This window comes from Macadamia integrifolia, chromosome 12 (genome assembly GCF_013358625.1).
Source record: "Macadamia integrifolia cultivar HAES 741 chromosome 12, SCU_Mint_v3, whole genome shotgun sequence".
NCBI classification, from domain to species: Eukaryota; Viridiplantae; Streptophyta; class Magnoliopsida; order Proteales; family Proteaceae; genus Macadamia; species Macadamia integrifolia.
Genome location: NC_056568.1, coordinates 24,065,703 through 24,082,197, shown reverse-complemented (window position 1 = coordinate 24,082,197; position 16,495 = coordinate 24,065,703). Strand labels below are relative to the sequence as shown.

Here is a 16,495-nt window from a genome sequence, read left to right as displayed (position 1 = left end):
GAAACGGAAATTTATATTTCTGCCGTTTCTTGAAACAGAAAAGGCAGAAACGTTATCAAACGGGCCCTAAGTAACGACTGACTAGAGCACGCCGCTCCGAGATGGATTATCGTTACCTGGAGCTACGGGTTCAGGGCAAAAAAGTCGTTACTGAGAGTGACGGTTTATAACTTCGACGAACGGAGTTGGAAAAAGGGCTTCACGTCAGCACAAAGCGGCTATTTTTGAAAATATCTGCAACGTGGCAGTAAAATAACCGATAGATATGCCACGTGTTATCTCTGGTGGCCCATCACGACACCTATAAATTCATTTCGGCTCGAACGAATGTTAGGTTCCAAGACTTTTGGTTTCCGCCAATTTAGAATTCAAATACTCTGTGACGCCATAGCGAGTTAGAGGAGCTCATCTTCTTCAATTATCTGGACGTTGAGCTTTCAGAAAGCTTGAGAGAGATGTCCAATGTAACAGTTTGTGCTCGCTTCCGACCTTTAAGTTCGAAAGAGATAAAAGATCATGGTGATTCAACTTGCATCCAGCTTCTTGATGCTGAATCTTTTGTTTTCAAGGTTATATTTTTCTCGAATCTCTCATAGATGTTACCTTCATTCTTTCGTTATTTCTGAAAAATTTTCCTTGGATGTATGGTAGGATGAGAAGGGAGAAGACTCCACATTCCGTTTTGATCGGGTGTTCTATCAAGAATCTGAGCAATCTGATGTTTATGAATTTCTTGCTCTGCCTATTGTGAAAGGTGATCTGACATCATTTATTTCAAATTCAGTATTGTTGCATAAAACTTGCTTAATTTTACTTTGAATTCCTTTGTCTTGATTTTTTTTTCTTCTTCTTTAGACTCGTTGAAGAGATGAAACCTGCGATTAGTTTATAAATTTAATATCTAAGCATCTCTCAGATTGCCTTCAGTATTGAATTAAATAAATTCGTTTCTACAACACAGATGCTGTTAATGCAGTAAATGGAACAATCCTTGCTTATGGACAGGTATGATGTAATTTGTTGAACAGAGTTTTTTTTTTCTTAGCAACTTGATCTGAAACTCTGTCAATAACTACAGTTGTTATAATCTTCAAACATACTGCTCTGTGTGTGTGTGTGTGTGTGTGTGTGTCCATCCATCTTGAAGAAGTAGACATAAATATTTTACTCGAAAATGTGACGACTCCATCTCATTATGCTTTGCTCCATTAGATGATCATACTAAGAAGCCTCATACTTTTTCATTTCTTGAGCAATTGAATGACTGACACAAGAATTTTATAAACATGCAAGGTAGGAAATGCAAGTGATTGGAGCGTAATATTTTTCTCTAGTTTTCTTTGTGGTGTCTTAAACTAAAATTTACGGAGAAGTGTATAACATTTCATGTTATGTTGACAATATTTACATTTGAATTACATTTTGAAACAGACAGGAGCAGGGAAGACATATAGCATGGAGGTGAAAAAAAAATCAAACCATAAATATACATAGGTTTATTCCATTGGGATTTATTCCTGCCACAATATTGTGGTTACCAAATCAATGATTTTCTGCTGAATCAGGGTGCAAATATCTTTGGTTGTGATGGGAATACAAAAGGACTGCTACCACGAGTTGTGGATGAAATATTCGAGTGTCTCACATGTGCTAATGTGATGACAGTTTACACTGTCAAGTTGTCAATGGTACTAAAACACTGTTTTTCTTTCTCGTGCACTCGGACCTCAAGCGCATCAATGTTACCATGAATCAGGGTTGTGCAATTGTTAATCCCTTTCTTGTTAATCTTCTAGGTGGAGATCTATATGGAGAAAGTAAGGTTTGTATGTTCTAGAGATGAAATTATTCTCAAAAATCACACCTTCTTGCAGAAAGTCAACCACTTTTGGAGAAATTATTTTCTTTAAATTCAAAAAATATGAAACTAATGTTCATATGGTTTCGCATTTCTAATATTTTCCTATCTCTTTATATGGTTTTGTCTTTATCTCAGGGATCTTTTGGATTTTTCTAAAGACAACTTACAAATCAAGGAGGATAAAGTGCAGGGAATACATTTATCAGGAGTAACTGAGGTAAGCTGATCTGTATTCCATGCAAGGCCTTGGCATTTGTATCTTGGTAGTAGGCAATTTGAGTAACTGAAAATATTTAGTTCTTCTTAAGGTGTGGACTTGATCTTTTGATCATTTCTTCAACCAACTTCCACTATTCTAGTGTAGTAAATTAAGCTGTCATCATGGTTTAGAAAATCGGATCTCAATTGGGGAAGCAGTCAATTCAAATATGAGAACCATTTCTGAATTTGCCATGAATGTACACATATCTTCCTTCCCTCCCCCCCCCCCCCCACACACCCACATTTTCTCCTTTTTTTAGTCAATAAATTGCAGAAATTCAATGAGACTTACCTTTCTTGTAGCTAGATCACAAGACTTACTGAATAAAAAAATTCAAAAAACAAAAACCTTTGGAAGTCTATGCTTCTTCTACTCAATTTCATTTTCTAGGATTTCAGCTGGTTCCATCTGATTCCGATCTATCCAAATTGGAATTGATTGGGGGTGGGGGGGGGGGGTGGGGCTGTACACTACGCCATTCCGACTTTTAAACCTTGGTTTCCATTAATGCTCTCCTCATTTGTTTGAATCTATATTACTTTATTGAATTAAATATTGCTTGATTGTGCGACTCTTGAGATCAAAGTTGATACGATTTGACATTGACTCAGTTAAGTTGGTATTTCTAGATATATGTAATGCTTATATCAATTTCAAGGATTTAAATCTTTTTTCACTGTGACAAATATGCCAACACCAAAAAATGAATCTGATGTAGTGCATACTCAGTTGAGTTATTCCAAATTATAGAATATTTATGTCAGCCAAGTTGCGTACATGCAGCTGAGTAGGCCAAGTTAGAATACATTTTTAATCAAGAGTTGAAAATAGAACCTTCACTTAATTTTGTGATACTATGCTGTTTCAATTAACTCCCCTTATGTCTCAGATCTCTATATCAGACCCTGCAGAAGCCCTGCAAAACTTATCGGTAAGATAAAAACTTCTTCAAATATCATCTCAGCATTTAATTGTACAGTTTTAACCTTTAACTTGGAAACTGAAAAAAATGCAGGGTGGAATTGCTAACCGGGCAGTTGGAGAGACAAGTATCCTTTTTCAACCCTTTTAAATCTAACGTAGATATTTGTTGGCACTTGGTAGTGCCTTAAGTTAAAAATTTACTCATAGTTATATAGACCTTGTAGAAGACTTCAAACTACGTCAGACCTTTACACAACAGATATGAACATGGCCAGTAGCAGAAGTCACTGTGTATACATTTTCACAATTCAACAGGAACAACATAGGAGGTATATTTCATGTATAATTGGGTTCACAATATTTCCCCCTCTACTTTTGAGGATTCAGAATGAGTCAGTCTTTTGCTCTGTTCAAATGTGGACAGAGTCAAAATTGGCAAGCTGGTTCTCGTGGACTTAGCTGGTTCAGAGAAAATTGAGAAAACTGGCGCTGAAGGGAAGGTTCTTGAAGAAGCGAAGACAATCAACAAGTCCCTCTCAGCCCTTGGGAATGTAATCAATGCTCTGACCAGCGGCACACAAGGCAAACTGAACCACATTCCGTATCGTGATTCCAAGCTCACTAGGATTCTACAAGATGCTCTTGTTAGTCAATTTTCTATCCTAATTTTTCTCTAGCTTAATTACCATCCACCAATGCTTAAAATGGCTCTTTCTATTTCTGCAGGGAGGGAACTCCCGAACTGCATTGCTATGTTGCTGCTCACCAAGCACCTTAAATGCATCAGAAAGCCTCTCCACCCTTCGCTTTGGTGCAAGGCACGTAATTACTATCCAATTCAAGTGTTGCTATTTAGGGATTTTTAGAACAAATTTCTGATCTACTGTCCCATTTTTGTAGGGCAAAGCATATAAAGACATCACCACGTGTAAATATCATTAAATATAAAAATGGAAAGGAGCAACTGGAACCGTCTCCAACTAAAGATGAGTCATGTGAGAGGACACTGGACAAGGTCAGGATGCTGGTTAAGGAAGCTACTTGTTTCCTTCTTTTTTGAAAATTCTTAACCTTAAGCAGGTGAATTCTTTGATAGTCAAGGGAGAAGCTGAAGGTTGTAGATGTGAAGCTGGAGGAAGTGTTGCTTATATCCTCTGATAGTAGTTCAGTCAAATTCGTGGAATCAGCTTATGAATATGAAGCCTCTGAAACAATTTCCATGTTGCAACGAGATGTGGAAAAGCTTGATTGCACCGTTAGAATGGTAAAAAGAAGTCTTAATTCTCACCTGAGAAACTCCAAAGACAAATTTCTATTTGACAAACTTAATCCCATTGCCTCTTTGTTGCGTGGATTTCAGCTTAAGAGAGAGAACAGACTTCTCAAGGCCAAACACGTAGTGCTTCAGACCATCATCAATTCATACAAAGAAAATGAAAGAAAATATAAAGAAAATGAAAGAAAATATCTCTCTGTGATCTTGTGTATAGTATTGTTTTTCTTTTTTTATCTTAGTTTCGATTAACTTTACAACTTAGTGAAATAAGAATGACATTGCCAGGTCTGTAAAAACTCTTGAGAATCTGTATCCATCCAAAATACATACAGTAATGAGTTTCCCACTGGTCTCAGTGGCATATTGTTTCCAATGGATTCTCTTTTTAATGCTTAAATTTTTTTTTAACAGGTGGGTTTCTTTTATGGTATCACCTACCACACGAAACAGGTAGGGAAAAAATCTGTTGAGGAATGCATCATCATACATAATCTTTATTATTTATCAGTCATGTTTTTTTTTAACAAGATAAATTAGTGTGACATTTTCTTATTAGTTTAGTTTAATGGGTTGGTTAATGCTGACGATTCTAGTGGCTTGGAGGGGAAACCAAATAGAAAGAAAGAAAACCTGTTGATGACCAAACCAACTTTGATTGGACTCTTTTAAATGAAGTTTCGATGACCAGTTCTAGCAAGGAATATCTATGAACTTCATATCTGCTGAAAGGCATCATATGCAATTTCTTTATGGTCAATGCATTTGTCCACATGACATTATCACACTTCCGGAAATGGTTGTAAAGTCCACTTTGGGTTTATTGGATGATAATATAAGAGTTAGTACAATGCATGGTGGGGCCAAATGTTAGAGATGGGATCAAAAAATTGAAATGTGGCTAGCTGTTTTCATGGTCAAAGATGCAGAGTGATTTGTCAAACCATGATTTGGCATAAATGAAGTTTTCCAACAATTAGTTTTCTGGCTGCACTTATGTGGCTGGGAATACAGGTAGAATTTGAAATAGGTTATCTTCTACTGGGAACAGTAGACCTTTATTTAAAAAGAATCTATGGTAGAGAAACCTTTGTGATGTGTGATCTTTTGGATATGTGGGCCCAGTCCATTCCTCTTGCCCTCTTGGCCTTTGATTAGCTTAGCTAGAGGAATCATCTTGAGCATATTATCTCATGCATTGATGTCTGATTAGTTCATAAGATTCCAATAATCTCTCCAGGATAAGTTGAGGGGGGTGGCATTCGGACCATTTGGTGACCTGCTTAAAGGTCCACCCCAAATTTATCCCAACTTGGAAGGAAGCACGAGATACCCCTCTAACCAAGATCTCTTCATTGGCCATGGCTTTGAGTGTCTCATCTCTATGTTCTAGCCTTAACAAAGCCATTAATTTTAGATATCTGACAGTTTCCAACTTAGGGGACTCAAATTCAGACACTGGTGGCCTGGTTGCAGGCATTGCCTTTCATGTGGACTCTCCTAATGGATAAACATACTTCCTCAAGCTAGTTGGGTGGTTCTTTGATGGTGGTTTGATCGTCAATCTCCTCACTAATGCACCTTAATTACCATGGAAATTAATCAATTTAGTTTTTGATGCCTGAAGATATAATCGTCAGTAAATTGAACTCAAAGTATTACTTACCTCAAAAGTCGATTAGCAGAAGAAACTCTTATGGAACTATTGCTTATTGATCTCAAATATCCAGCTTAAGGGTTGATATAAAATCTTGAAGCACAAGTTCATATTTGAGTTCCGGAAAGAATCTCCCTTCAGTTTTTAATATTTTCGTAGGCCTTTGCTGGACTTCAATGGTGCAGAAGTTACTATCTGCATGAATCTATTATTGTCTTCCTAGTATCTATTGAAGAATTTCAGATTCAGGACTATTTAAATGGATAATGTATCAATAATTGAAGTAGAATTAATGAATGAATAAGGAGACAAGTAGGATCAATACTAAGTATGACTAAAAGCAGAGTAATTTTGAAATACATATTCATTAATATAATTCAAAAATCTATTCTTGTCCTCTAGTCAACAGTTTTATGTTAACACTCTGCTCTATATATGAATTTTTACAAATAATGTTATACAAGGTGACTTACTTTTTGGAGACATAAGCATAGTACTGTGCCATTGGAACAACAAAGGCAATTACTAACAAACCCCCAACTACAAGAGTGAACTGTCCACGTTTCTCGTCGGTCTCTTCTCTACTTTTGAAGTTCGATTCTCGTTTGTTTTCCTGAAACTTGGGTCCACCAGGATCCGGCAATCCATCGATGGCAGCAACTAGCCGTTTGGCTGTGCTATACATGGCCTCATTGTACTTTTCTTCTGTAGCTAGGACTGCAAATATGATCCAATATTTTGATCATTCATCAATATTTTCTAGAGCAGAACTGTATAAGACAATATAAGAGAATGAACTCTAAAAAAAGATGGGAAAATGGAGTCTCTGGCTTCAAAAAATTGCTGACTTCTTGAACCCTAGAAGTGCATCCTTTTAATTGGACTTCTAAAGTTAAATGAAATACAAAATTCTCAAGGACTGTATGCATAGAAAAGGCAGAGTAGAAAATAGGAATAATCCTAAGGATGCAGGACATCTCAGTCTTTTGACCTCTAGATTCTTATTTGGGTTGCTTCATTCTGAATGTGGTGCAGTGAACAAGCCTCTCAAAGGATTTCGGCAGTCTCCTTGGCATTGATCTAATCTGTAGAAAATGAGTGTTAAAACTTGCCAAAGTTAAGGCAGTGAGCATAATTATTTCTCAACCTTCTGGTCTGTGAAGGTTCCAAAGACTCAAAAACTTTTACTCCTGATTCTGTTGGCAACTAAAATTCCAGTTTGTTTTCTTTGAAATGGATATTCTGCGCATTACAATGCCTCAAGAGAATGCGTCGCAAATTAAAAGGGATGCAGAGACGAAATTTAGATGGCTATAACACAATTGAAACCAAGTCCATTCTTACCAGGAAGGTTTTCTGATACTGTGGCATCAAGAACATTCTCTCCAACAGCCTGGATAAATGCAGGACCACCAGTGATTGCCCCTTCTTTCTGACTGGTAACAAGAACGACAATCCCTTTATTGTTTCCTTCTTCAATTGTTGGATACCACCGTTCTAATACTTGGTCACCATACTCAAAAGCATCAGCTTTACTCTGCAATGAAATATTTTTAAAATGTATTCCATTTCATCCTGCTAGTTTATACATCATTTTCCCTAAATCCTAAACTTTTAGACAAGCTCAGCAGCGGAACTTTGGGAATGTAGAGAACTTACAGTAAGCTTGCGAACTGTCACAAAATTTATGTGGAAGTTCTTTCTTGACTCCAAATCTGATAGCAATTGTTTGAGATCAGATTTAGTTACTCGGCTAAGAACACCTGCATCATCCACAACATATGATTCTGTTGATGGTCTCGCATTGAGGATATCAAATTCAGATGCAATTGCTGAATCAGTAAGAGTAACTGGGAAGAAATTGATAGCAAAAGAGAGGGCTAAAGCTGCTAATCCATGCTGGAAATGAGAAATCCAGCTTTTGGGGATTGAAAGTGGGGCTTTTAATGATGGTGGAGATGATTTGTTGAGATTTGAATTGATGGATCTGGTAAGAGAGAGAGAAGTAGAGCTAGGTTGCAGATGAGATAATAGGGTTTTTGATGGGGATGACTTGGGGTTGAAAAGAGGACAGAAGGAGTGGGGAGAGAAGATGGTCTCCATGGAAGAGCACAGATGTAAGACAGTGAAAAAATGGAAGTGAGAAGAGAGGGAGAGCTCTCTCTCACTGGTTTGTATTTCAGTTTTTGGTTTTAATTTGTGATTCTTGGATTGTTTCATTCCATTCTTTGGCTTTGGTGGCCCAGAAGGCAGAAACTTTAGATTTGGATTGGGTGGTTCAGTGGTTGAGTTCAAATATGGATAAGATGCGATGTTCTTCCAACGCATCCGAGTCATGGAAACTGATAAGGGCGTTTGGGTCTTTTCACTACCTATGTGGCAGTTGACCGTTGCGGGCCATGGATTGAGTTTCTTGTATGACTGTGTAGTGTATACTTGCATCTCCCAAGATATAGGGTTAAATTTGTTTTTTTTTTTAGGAGGGTTAGGTATGTCATTTCACAAAACCGAGAAATAGACAGGAAAAGCCAAGGGGGATTGAGTTTCTTGTATAGTGGTGTAGTAAACGCTAGCATTTCCCAAGATATAGGGGTTGATATGTCATTTCAAGAAGGAGAATTAGACAGAAGAGATGCTACCATACCATATGCTACACAGTCTAGCAGTGTCCCTTAAAATGGTAAATACCCCTTAAGTTTGAGTAAAATTACTTCAATACCCTCACCCTGATCTCTTGTATATATACTACTCCTCTCAGAGCACCTAGAACACCCGCCATGGATGTCAACATTCTCCCATGGACGTTCTTCTCTCCTTGTCTGTACCTTCAACAAAACCTCGGAAAAACCCTAGAGCTAGGCCTAACTCCAAAGTGTTTCTCAGATTTGAAACTACGAGTCTATGCAACTGTAACTCCTCTAAGAGGGATTTCATTCCCAAGAACGGTGTGAATCCATTGTCTCCCAAAGCCCTAGCCTTAAGGTTTCCACTTTGGAACACTTTCGCTTTTGCGGAAGAGGTGACTTCAAAGAATTTGATTCTTTCTGGCATTTCGACCACGAAGTCGTCGTTTCAATTCTTTGGTGATGGGTTTGCCATTCGTGTATTGTATCAATTCGAAGACATTATGGAACCGGAGGTGCTAACTTTGAATCTCTAATAAATCCTTTTAGCATTTTTTGTCTATTCTTCAAAGACATAAATAAAGGCAATGTGTTATGTTAAAAAGGGTTCTCCGAAGTCTAAAGGCTATTTTGTAAAATTGGTATTTTTTTGGGTGATTTACATTAACTTTTCTTGTCGTAATTCTTTTATTACATTTAAATTTATCCAAACTAATTTGGTAAGTTAGTTTTTAAAATTAAAAAGACGATTTTACCCTTTCTTCTTTTTCTTCAAACCACTTCTAAATGTTACCAAATTTCATTTGTCCAAAATGAAAATGGAGACCAGAAGGAGAAGAAACAACACAGTGAGGAACGATACTACGATAGCCCCTTGGAAACAGATAGCTTTTAGATAATAAAGCTATGGCGTCACACACTCACACTGCGACAAGTTGGGTTTACTTTTGTCGGAAGCATATTGAATTAAAAAAATAAAAATTAATGAACGTCAGAATCCGAAAAAGGATGTTTTGTTAATAATCCATCGTAGAGAGACACAAAACCCTCGAAACCCTGATTTCGTCAACCCAGATTCAAATTGACGGAGTACTTCTTCCCCGGAAAGCGGTAGCAGAGTTCCGATCGGCCTTCCTTTGGTATGTACACCCCTTTCCTCCTCTCCTCCTCTCTCTCGTCTTCCCTCTGAAAAACGCTCTCTCTCTCTCTCTCTCTCTCTCTCTCTCTCTCTCTCTCTCTTATATGAATCTGGGTTTTTGATATGGATAGAACAATACAGAATAGAAATCAGCAGAGACTATTCAACCAGTGAATTGAAATTCCGTTCAATGAGTGATTCCAGGCATACATCTAGAAGAAAAAAACAATTTCAGATAAAGCTACTTCGAGGGTAGCAACCTCCTAGAGAAAAATGGGAGAGAAGAGAGAAATTAAGGAAACATTATACTGCTTACCCCACTATCAACCTACAATCCGTTTTTATAACCAACCTCTGTTTCTCTCTTCATTCTGTTACGCACACCGCCTAAATTGACACATAGTCATCCAGTGCTTTCGGTTTCGCTCTCACTCGTTCTCCCCTGCGTGGCGCTTGGGTCCCAGCCACATCAGCTGACTTGGATTCATAACAGTTTCAAAACCCTTTCCTTAGATTTCTCCGGTAGTACGAAACCAAGTCTTGCATTCTTGTTTTTGCGATTCCATGGGGTTCTTTGGTGATCCCTGTCTTGGAGATTTGCAAGTTGTATCAATGAATGAATGAATGTTACTGTGGCATAGGGGCAGATAACTTGCATTTTTGGAATCTGTATGTTGAGAACTTCAACAGATAAATTTCATAGCTTTAGATTTTTTGGAAGTGACCGTGGTGAATCTGCTGGCCCGATGGACCAGATTATGCCAACACACTGGGAAGATATTAAGGAGGATCCTGAATGTATCAACATATGGAACCAAAGAAGAGGAAGAAGAAGAAAGGGAAAGGAAGAAGAAGGGTAAAATCGTCCTTTCCATTTAAAAAAAAATTAACACCTCCCACCTTGTTAGTTTGGGTGGGTTTAAATGTAATAAATGGATTTTTAGGGGGAGGATGTAATATAGGCAAACGTCAGGGAGGATGATGTAAATCACCCTTTTTTTTTTTTGTAATGTACCCATATATTTTGCTAATGAGCTGATGTTTATATCTTATTAATTTTAGGATTACAGTTCTTGGTTGTCATTTTATGGAGATAAGGCAAAGCCCATGACTTATGCAGCACACTTTGCATCTGTTGATTGTGTGTAATCACATTGAATTCTTTTAAATGTGTGTAGTCAAATTCTTCAACAATAATAAACACTGGACTCTATAGAACAAAATTAATTCAAGTTTTTTTTGGGGTAGAAAATTACTTCAAGGTACTTCCTTTTATTTTGTTGGTCCATTATTATTTTTTTCAAGTAGAGATTTTTTCAAACTGGAACTCATATGCTTAATTTAAGGATTCATTTTTATTTTCTATTTGCAACTTTTGTTTTCTGTCTTCAATTTGTATCTCTTGTTAGTCTTTGGATTTTCATTGGTTGATGCAGATTGGAAATTTTGAATGTTGTATTCACCCATCCAATCAGCTGAAAATCACGTTCTTAGAGGTTTGTGCAGAGATATGATTTATTTGCTTTCAAGATTTTTCCTAAAAACAGTAATGTAATTAAAAATAGATCTGGGGTAGAGAAAATCTGTTCTATCTAGTTCTTTGATGGCTCCAGAATTTTGTGCTGGTAATTGTATGCTAGGATGGCAGGATGCATCCTATTGTTAGCAGTTCCATTCCTTACCATATGCCATGCTCATTTTCAGGGTTTGCAATTTCTGGCATGCTTAAACCTTGTGCCTGGACCTGGATACAAATCCTTCCATGGGTTAGGATGAGCTTATATATATCATGTTTGGCCCAGCCAACTTGTATAATTCATCATTGTTGTTGCTTAGCCAAAGTGACACCAACAAGGCGCCTAGGCAACACCTAGGTGACCAAGGCATCCTTCCAGCAAAGGGCGCCTAGACGACTAGGCTACTCATTGACAATATGGTAATCATATTTAGCTGGTTTATGGATATGATTCACATATGCTATGTAGTCTTTGAAGATTATAAGCGTACATGTATTTACTTACTTATTTTTTATTGGTAACAGTGTGTCCAGTTAACTACAGAAGTTCCATCTATCAGAAGAATGATGGAAGAACTTTTTAATATGTTCTTACTAACCACAATATGGAATATCGGTGTGTGTTATTAGTCATATCAGTGTATTTTGTACATAAATTTCCATCCATCCCATTTAAACATGAATATACATATACAAATACATATATACATATTTGTCAGCACTGTGTGCATTTAGGTAATAATTTAAGTTTCTATTTGAACTGTTATAAGTAAGAGAACTCCTTGCATTATTGATGACCATTTTGGACATATCTCGCTAGTTTTGTAACTCTTTAACTCTCTCATAGATCTCACAATGTCTCATACTGTGTTTATAGTCTGCCTGGACTGTATTTATAGTGGGCTGGCCAAAGGTCTCCAGTATGCCATGATCAGCCCAACCCATCGAACTATCACCAATGGCATGGAGGTGTAACCTTTTCTCCTGTTGCACATTTTTACTTATTCTTCCGTCAGTTTGTTTGTGATTTCCTATAATTGACAGGACAGAAAGTTCCCAAGCTCTTGTTATTGATTCTTTCTATTGGATTGTTCTAGTCATTTATATTTATTATCAGAAGTTGATTTTCTCATCTGCTGCAACAAATCCAAAGCATTGACTTTATTGTTATAGCAAATTCTTTCAAGCATATTTTTGCCTTATTGCCTTGTATATGTCTTTGGCCTCAAGCGTACAGTAAGTGTCACAAAGAAAAGGCCGATTCTATCTTAAGAGTGGAAGTCCTACATTTTTAGTTAAAATAAGCTGACCTATTTTTGGAATTCAAAATAAATTGTTTAGGTGATGAACTATCTTTACTTCGTTATTACATGATTTAATTTACTGGGACGAGATCGACAAGAGGAAGAATTTCTTTTACCAAACAATGTCATATTCATTAAGAATATATGTGAGGGGTGGTTCTTGGGATTTTTCTTGACTGATCCTCCTACGATTGCAACCTTAACAGACCAGAAATATTTTGGATTTAGGTTCCTTGGAAGACCTAGAAAAGTTCTCTGTTCCAGGTAAATGTAATTTTTTTTGTTTGTTTTACTTCAAGCATCTTTTTCACCACAATTCTTCACAACAAGCACACTTCAATTTTTTGAGACTCTGCAGCATTGAATATTGATACAAATATCAATGTCCTTATCACCTAGTTGAAGGCCTTCTCTTTGATGATATTGAACAATATGCTGCACCCACACCATGTGGTTATCAACATCTGTGTGGGAACAAACAATTTTTGACCTAGTTGTATTGTCATTGTAGGTATGGACAACATTATACTCTGCACATTCAAAAAAATCAGGGAAGATGAAGGTTTCTGGTAAACTTTAACTTCAAGGTGCAGATGTTATAAAGACATAGCAGGCTATCAAAATCCGTGAGATGTTATAGTGCATTTAATTTTTCATGAAAAACATAAAATTCCAGTTAAGCATGTGCTAATACCTTCTACATGGCCTGCTGCTCATCCATGATTTTCCTGAACAGGTGCTATTTCCTCTGGGTTGCCAAATCAATGTCATGCTATGAGGAAATCATTCAAGATACCATGTTTCTCTGTTAAATTTTTCTGTATCGGAAATTTCCTCAGATAGTGACTTGATTTATATATTTGATTTTTTTTCAGGACTTCTTACTTCTATGAGTTTTGCATTGATGAACAGATAGTTGCTCAAAATTTCTTCTTTTGAATCATCGCTTGTAAGCCTGCACTGAACGTGGTAGGCGAAAACTCCCATTTCGTATTAGTGTTATCATCTTTAATATTATGTTATTATTTATTAGTGGGTGAGTTTTCCCAATCAAGTAGACTTTGAATGCCTTTGATGTTATAGACATATGTCTCTGGTGCTTCTGCCCCATAGTCTTAAATGGGAGGATGATGGTGTGAAGCTACGTTCAACTGCTTCATCACTATCAATTCTATAGTCGTTCATATTTCATACTCCATTGTTCACAGATGAAAAGGATTTTGTTTCCAGTTTGAGGCTTAGGCCTGTACAAGATTGTCAAAGCTGCCACAACAAGTTAAGTCCATCACACTCTTGCATCTTGTATTGTTCAATGTTACCTTATGATGGTGTGATGGACGAATATGACAAGCTACAAGTTGCCACTTGCCACCAAAGTGGGTCAGCATCTGATTAGGATTTATATCTACCTCCTAAGATGTATTGAGTTGACCTAACAATGTATTGCATAATCATTAATGGTCGTACGCAGTAGATTATATTAATACCTAGTTTTATATCTGTCCATTCCCTTCCTTTGTTTGGAAAGGCTTACTTTCCGAGTGCTGGTCTTACAGGAGAATCCTGTCTTTTGAATGAGAATGGATTTGAGTGAATGTGTCTTTTGCAGGGAAATCTTGCTGTGATGCAGTGGGTAAAATGGATTTCACTGCTGTTATCTATTATATCTGGTTGGAGCGCAACCTTTATAGATGAATCTCCAAGTCCAAATATTTTTAGCAAATTTGGGATCTTCTTCGATGTTAAAGTCAAGATATTTTTTACCTTTCCCAAGTGTGCTGACACCTCTGGAAATAGGCTTATTGTTCACTCTTGGGGTCTTACCCCTTATATTGTACAGCCAATGCCTACCCCTCCTCTGCAAAGGCGGGCCCTTGTAATTTGTGATCTCTTTTGTTTTCTTATCCTCCTTTGATAATGAATTATTTATTCAAAAAAATAAAAAAAATAAAAATGTAAGTAGAAAATGTGCTATAAAATTGGTCAATCCACATCATGTACATCAAATACCATATGTTGTTGGATTGAGATGGTCATGTGGATGTTGGAATAAAATATAAACATTAAAGGAATAATGAATCATTAATTATATACTACGTAGTTAGGTCATCTTAATACGTACTTTGTGGGTTTCTAAATTTCAACCCCATGTGATAATTTTAGTTAAGACCATGAGCAACCTATGAAGGAACATGAGCAACCTGTGAGACTATATTTGTTTAAGTTCCGAGTAAGGGTAGGATCATGAGCAAACTGTGAGACAATGATGTTCGTCAAAATAAACCCATGACCTCATTCCTTTCCGGAAAGGTAAGGTACCTTCATAGTTTGTGTTCTTGGGGTTTCAAGTTCTCTTAGTTGTTGCAGTTGCCATTAAGGCATTAACATTCAAATGTACACTTTGGATCATGCATTAAGTATACGCAAAAGCATAGCCACTCCTTTCTTTTTCTGCTTTTAATCTGTAATCAAGTTAGGTACTGTTCAGCCCAAGCATGTAGTGGAGCTGGCAAGGGACCTTCGCAAATCGTGTGGTTCTGAGTTAGATTCCTCTTATTTTCTTGGGATCATTCACATGGGGGTGTTTAATGCTCTTCACTATTTTTAGTGAAAGTTTAATGATTCTCATTCAACTCTGATATAACTCGCTTGTGGTTGTGGCGTTAGTATAGGCCCGAAGGACTGGATACTTCTTGTTAAGAAAAAAAAAACTGTTGGATAGAAACTCATAAAAGATGTGGGACTCACATTTAAGAATTGATAAATCATCCAATTTCCACCAAGTTTGTAAGTTTATTGTAAAAAAAAAAGAGAAAATTGCATTGCCACCCCCTGAACTTTGGTCCTTATTCAACGCCACCCCTTGAACTTTTCGAAACGTCAAAGCCACCCCCTAAAAATTCAAAAAATTTCAAATCGGTCCCTGCCGTTAGCCAACCGTGTTAAATGAATAAAAATCTATTAGTTTTTTTACAATATACCCAAAATACCCCCACCTATTGTGAGAGGACAATATTGCCCTCTCTTTTATTTGCTTCTTCTAAACCCATCTCCCATCTCACTTCTCTCTCTCACTCGGCCGAACAAGAAGAAGAAGAAGATGGTACGATAACCTACAACTCGATCCATCCCTCCGGCGTGCAATTCTCTTCCCTCCAGCGTGCGAACCTTTCCCCCCTCCGGCGTCCGAACACTGCCCCAAACGCTGCCCGCCGCACCCTCATGTTATTCAATTTGTAGACATTCAGCAACCACATGATCTACTGAATCCGGATCCTCTGATGACATAAAATCATATCTGCAACAAGGCAGACTAAAGATGTATTTGTTGTAGTCTAAAAAAGCACTAGTAAATATAACCTTACGCTCTACATCAAAAACTTACAATCATTTCATAGCCACAAAGAGGTTTGCAAAATTACAAGTAACTATAGGTGATAAACAGCTTCAGGTATTAAGAGGAACTCGCATAACTAAAACTCTCAATAACATGAGAAATACAACGCTTTCAGGGCCAATCCTCCAAGGCCAATTTTACATTCTACAGACCCATATGAAAAAGCCACAACTCTTTTTTTACATCCCCTTGCTTCTTTACATGGGATATCCTCCACTATCAACAAATTATATCGACTACTACATAGATAATCTTCTGCTACGTATCATAGACCAACCAGCCTCAACCACCAACCCCCAACCCCCAACCCCCAATTCCCCCCCAACCACCCCCACCCCACCCCCCCCCCCCCCCCCCCCCCCAAAAAAAAAAAAAAAGCTTAATAGTAGTGTTTTTCTGCTCAAACTTGAAGTAATGAATCCCCATCCATGTTGCCATGGTTTATGATCCCCTCAAGTGTATGCACAAGAGGGGAAAAGTACAAAACTAGAGATGAAATGTACAGAACACCACATCAACAAATTTTTTTTTTTTTTGGG

General features: G+C 37.3%; 2 protein-coding genes and 1 long non-coding RNA gene across 14 annotated transcripts; 2 read left to right on the top strand and 1 right to left on the bottom strand.

Moving 5' to 3' along the window:
• Positions 1–361: 361 nt before the first annotated feature.
• On the top strand, positions 362–4,664 carry LOC122058334 (kinesin-like protein KIN-1). Of its 3 annotated transcripts, XM_042620976.1 has the most exons (15): positions 362–569; positions 652–754; positions 962–1,005; positions 1,432–1,461; positions 1,566–1,688; positions 1,797–1,822; positions 1,997–2,078; positions 3,013–3,054; positions 3,139–3,172; positions 3,307–3,376; positions 3,472–3,691; positions 3,774–3,865; positions 3,948–4,062; positions 4,144–4,311; positions 4,408–4,664. In XM_042620976.1, exons 1-15 carry the CDS (start codon positions 456–458, stop codon positions 4,570–4,572), a joined length of 1,428 nt encoding a protein of 475 aa, XP_042476910.1. In that variant the 5' UTR covers positions 362–455; the 3' UTR covers positions 4,573–4,664. The 3 variants fall into 3 exon arrangements, with proteins under 3 accessions (XP_042476910.1, XP_042476909.1, XP_042476911.1); XM_042620975.1 differs by having other exon boundaries at positions 4,144–4,664; XM_042620977.1 differs by lacking the exon at positions 4,408–4,664 and having other exon boundaries at positions 4,128–4,335.
• Positions 4,665–6,323: 1,659 nt separating this feature from the next.
• Positions 6,324–8,204, bottom strand: LOC122057444 (UPF0603 protein At1g54780, chloroplastic-like). Its single transcript, XM_042619553.1, has 3 exons — positions 7,637–8,204; positions 7,322–7,514; positions 6,324–6,694 (listed from the first exon to the last, which is right to left on the bottom strand). Exons 1-3 carry the CDS (start codon positions 8,195–8,197, stop codon positions 6,447–6,449), a joined length of 1,002 nt encoding a protein of 333 aa, XP_042475487.1. The 5' UTR covers positions 8,198–8,204; the 3' UTR covers positions 6,324–6,446.
• A 1,217-nt stretch (positions 8,205–9,421) lies between these two features.
• Positions 9,422–14,526, top strand: LOC122058356. Of its 10 annotated transcripts, XR_006133735.1 has the most exons (4): positions 9,422–9,740; positions 11,176–11,235; positions 12,133–13,528; positions 14,169–14,526. It is a non-coding gene; the product is annotated as an uncharacterized LOC122058356 (long non-coding RNA). The 10 variants fall into 10 exon arrangements; XR_006133734.1 differs by lacking the exon at positions 11,176–11,235; XR_006133741.1 differs by lacking the exons at positions 9,422–9,740; positions 11,176–11,235 and adding an exon at positions 11,242–11,675 and having other exon boundaries at positions 12,766–13,528.
• The last annotated feature ends 1,969 nt before the right edge of the window (positions 14,527–16,495 follow it).

Bases quoted from the DNA above. Each gene is read 5' to 3' on its own strand.
- LOC122058334 (XM_042620975.1), top strand. From the start codon at position 456: ATGTCCAATGTAACAGTTTGTGCTCGCTTCCGACCTTTAAGTTCGAAA. The intron at 755-961 runs GTGATCTGACAT...TCTACAACACAG, and splicing joins TGCTCTGCCTATTGTGAAAG to ATGCTGTTAATGCAGTAAAT. The intron at 1,462-1,565 runs GTGAAAAAAAAA...CTGCTGAATCAG, and splicing joins GGAAGACATATAGCATGGAG to GGTGCAAATATCTTTGGTTG.
- LOC122057444 (XM_042619553.1), bottom strand. From the start codon at position 8,197: ATGAAACAATCCAAGAATCACAAATTAAAACCAAAAACTGAAATACAA. The intron at 7,515-7,636 runs GTAAGTTCTCTA...ATTTCATTGCAG, and splicing joins TGACAGTTCGCAAGCTTACT to AGTAAAGCTGATGCTTTTGA. The intron at 6,695-7,321 runs GTAAGAATGGAC...TCATATTTGCAG, and splicing joins AGTATCAGAAAACCTTCCTG to TCCTAGCTACAGAAGAAAAG.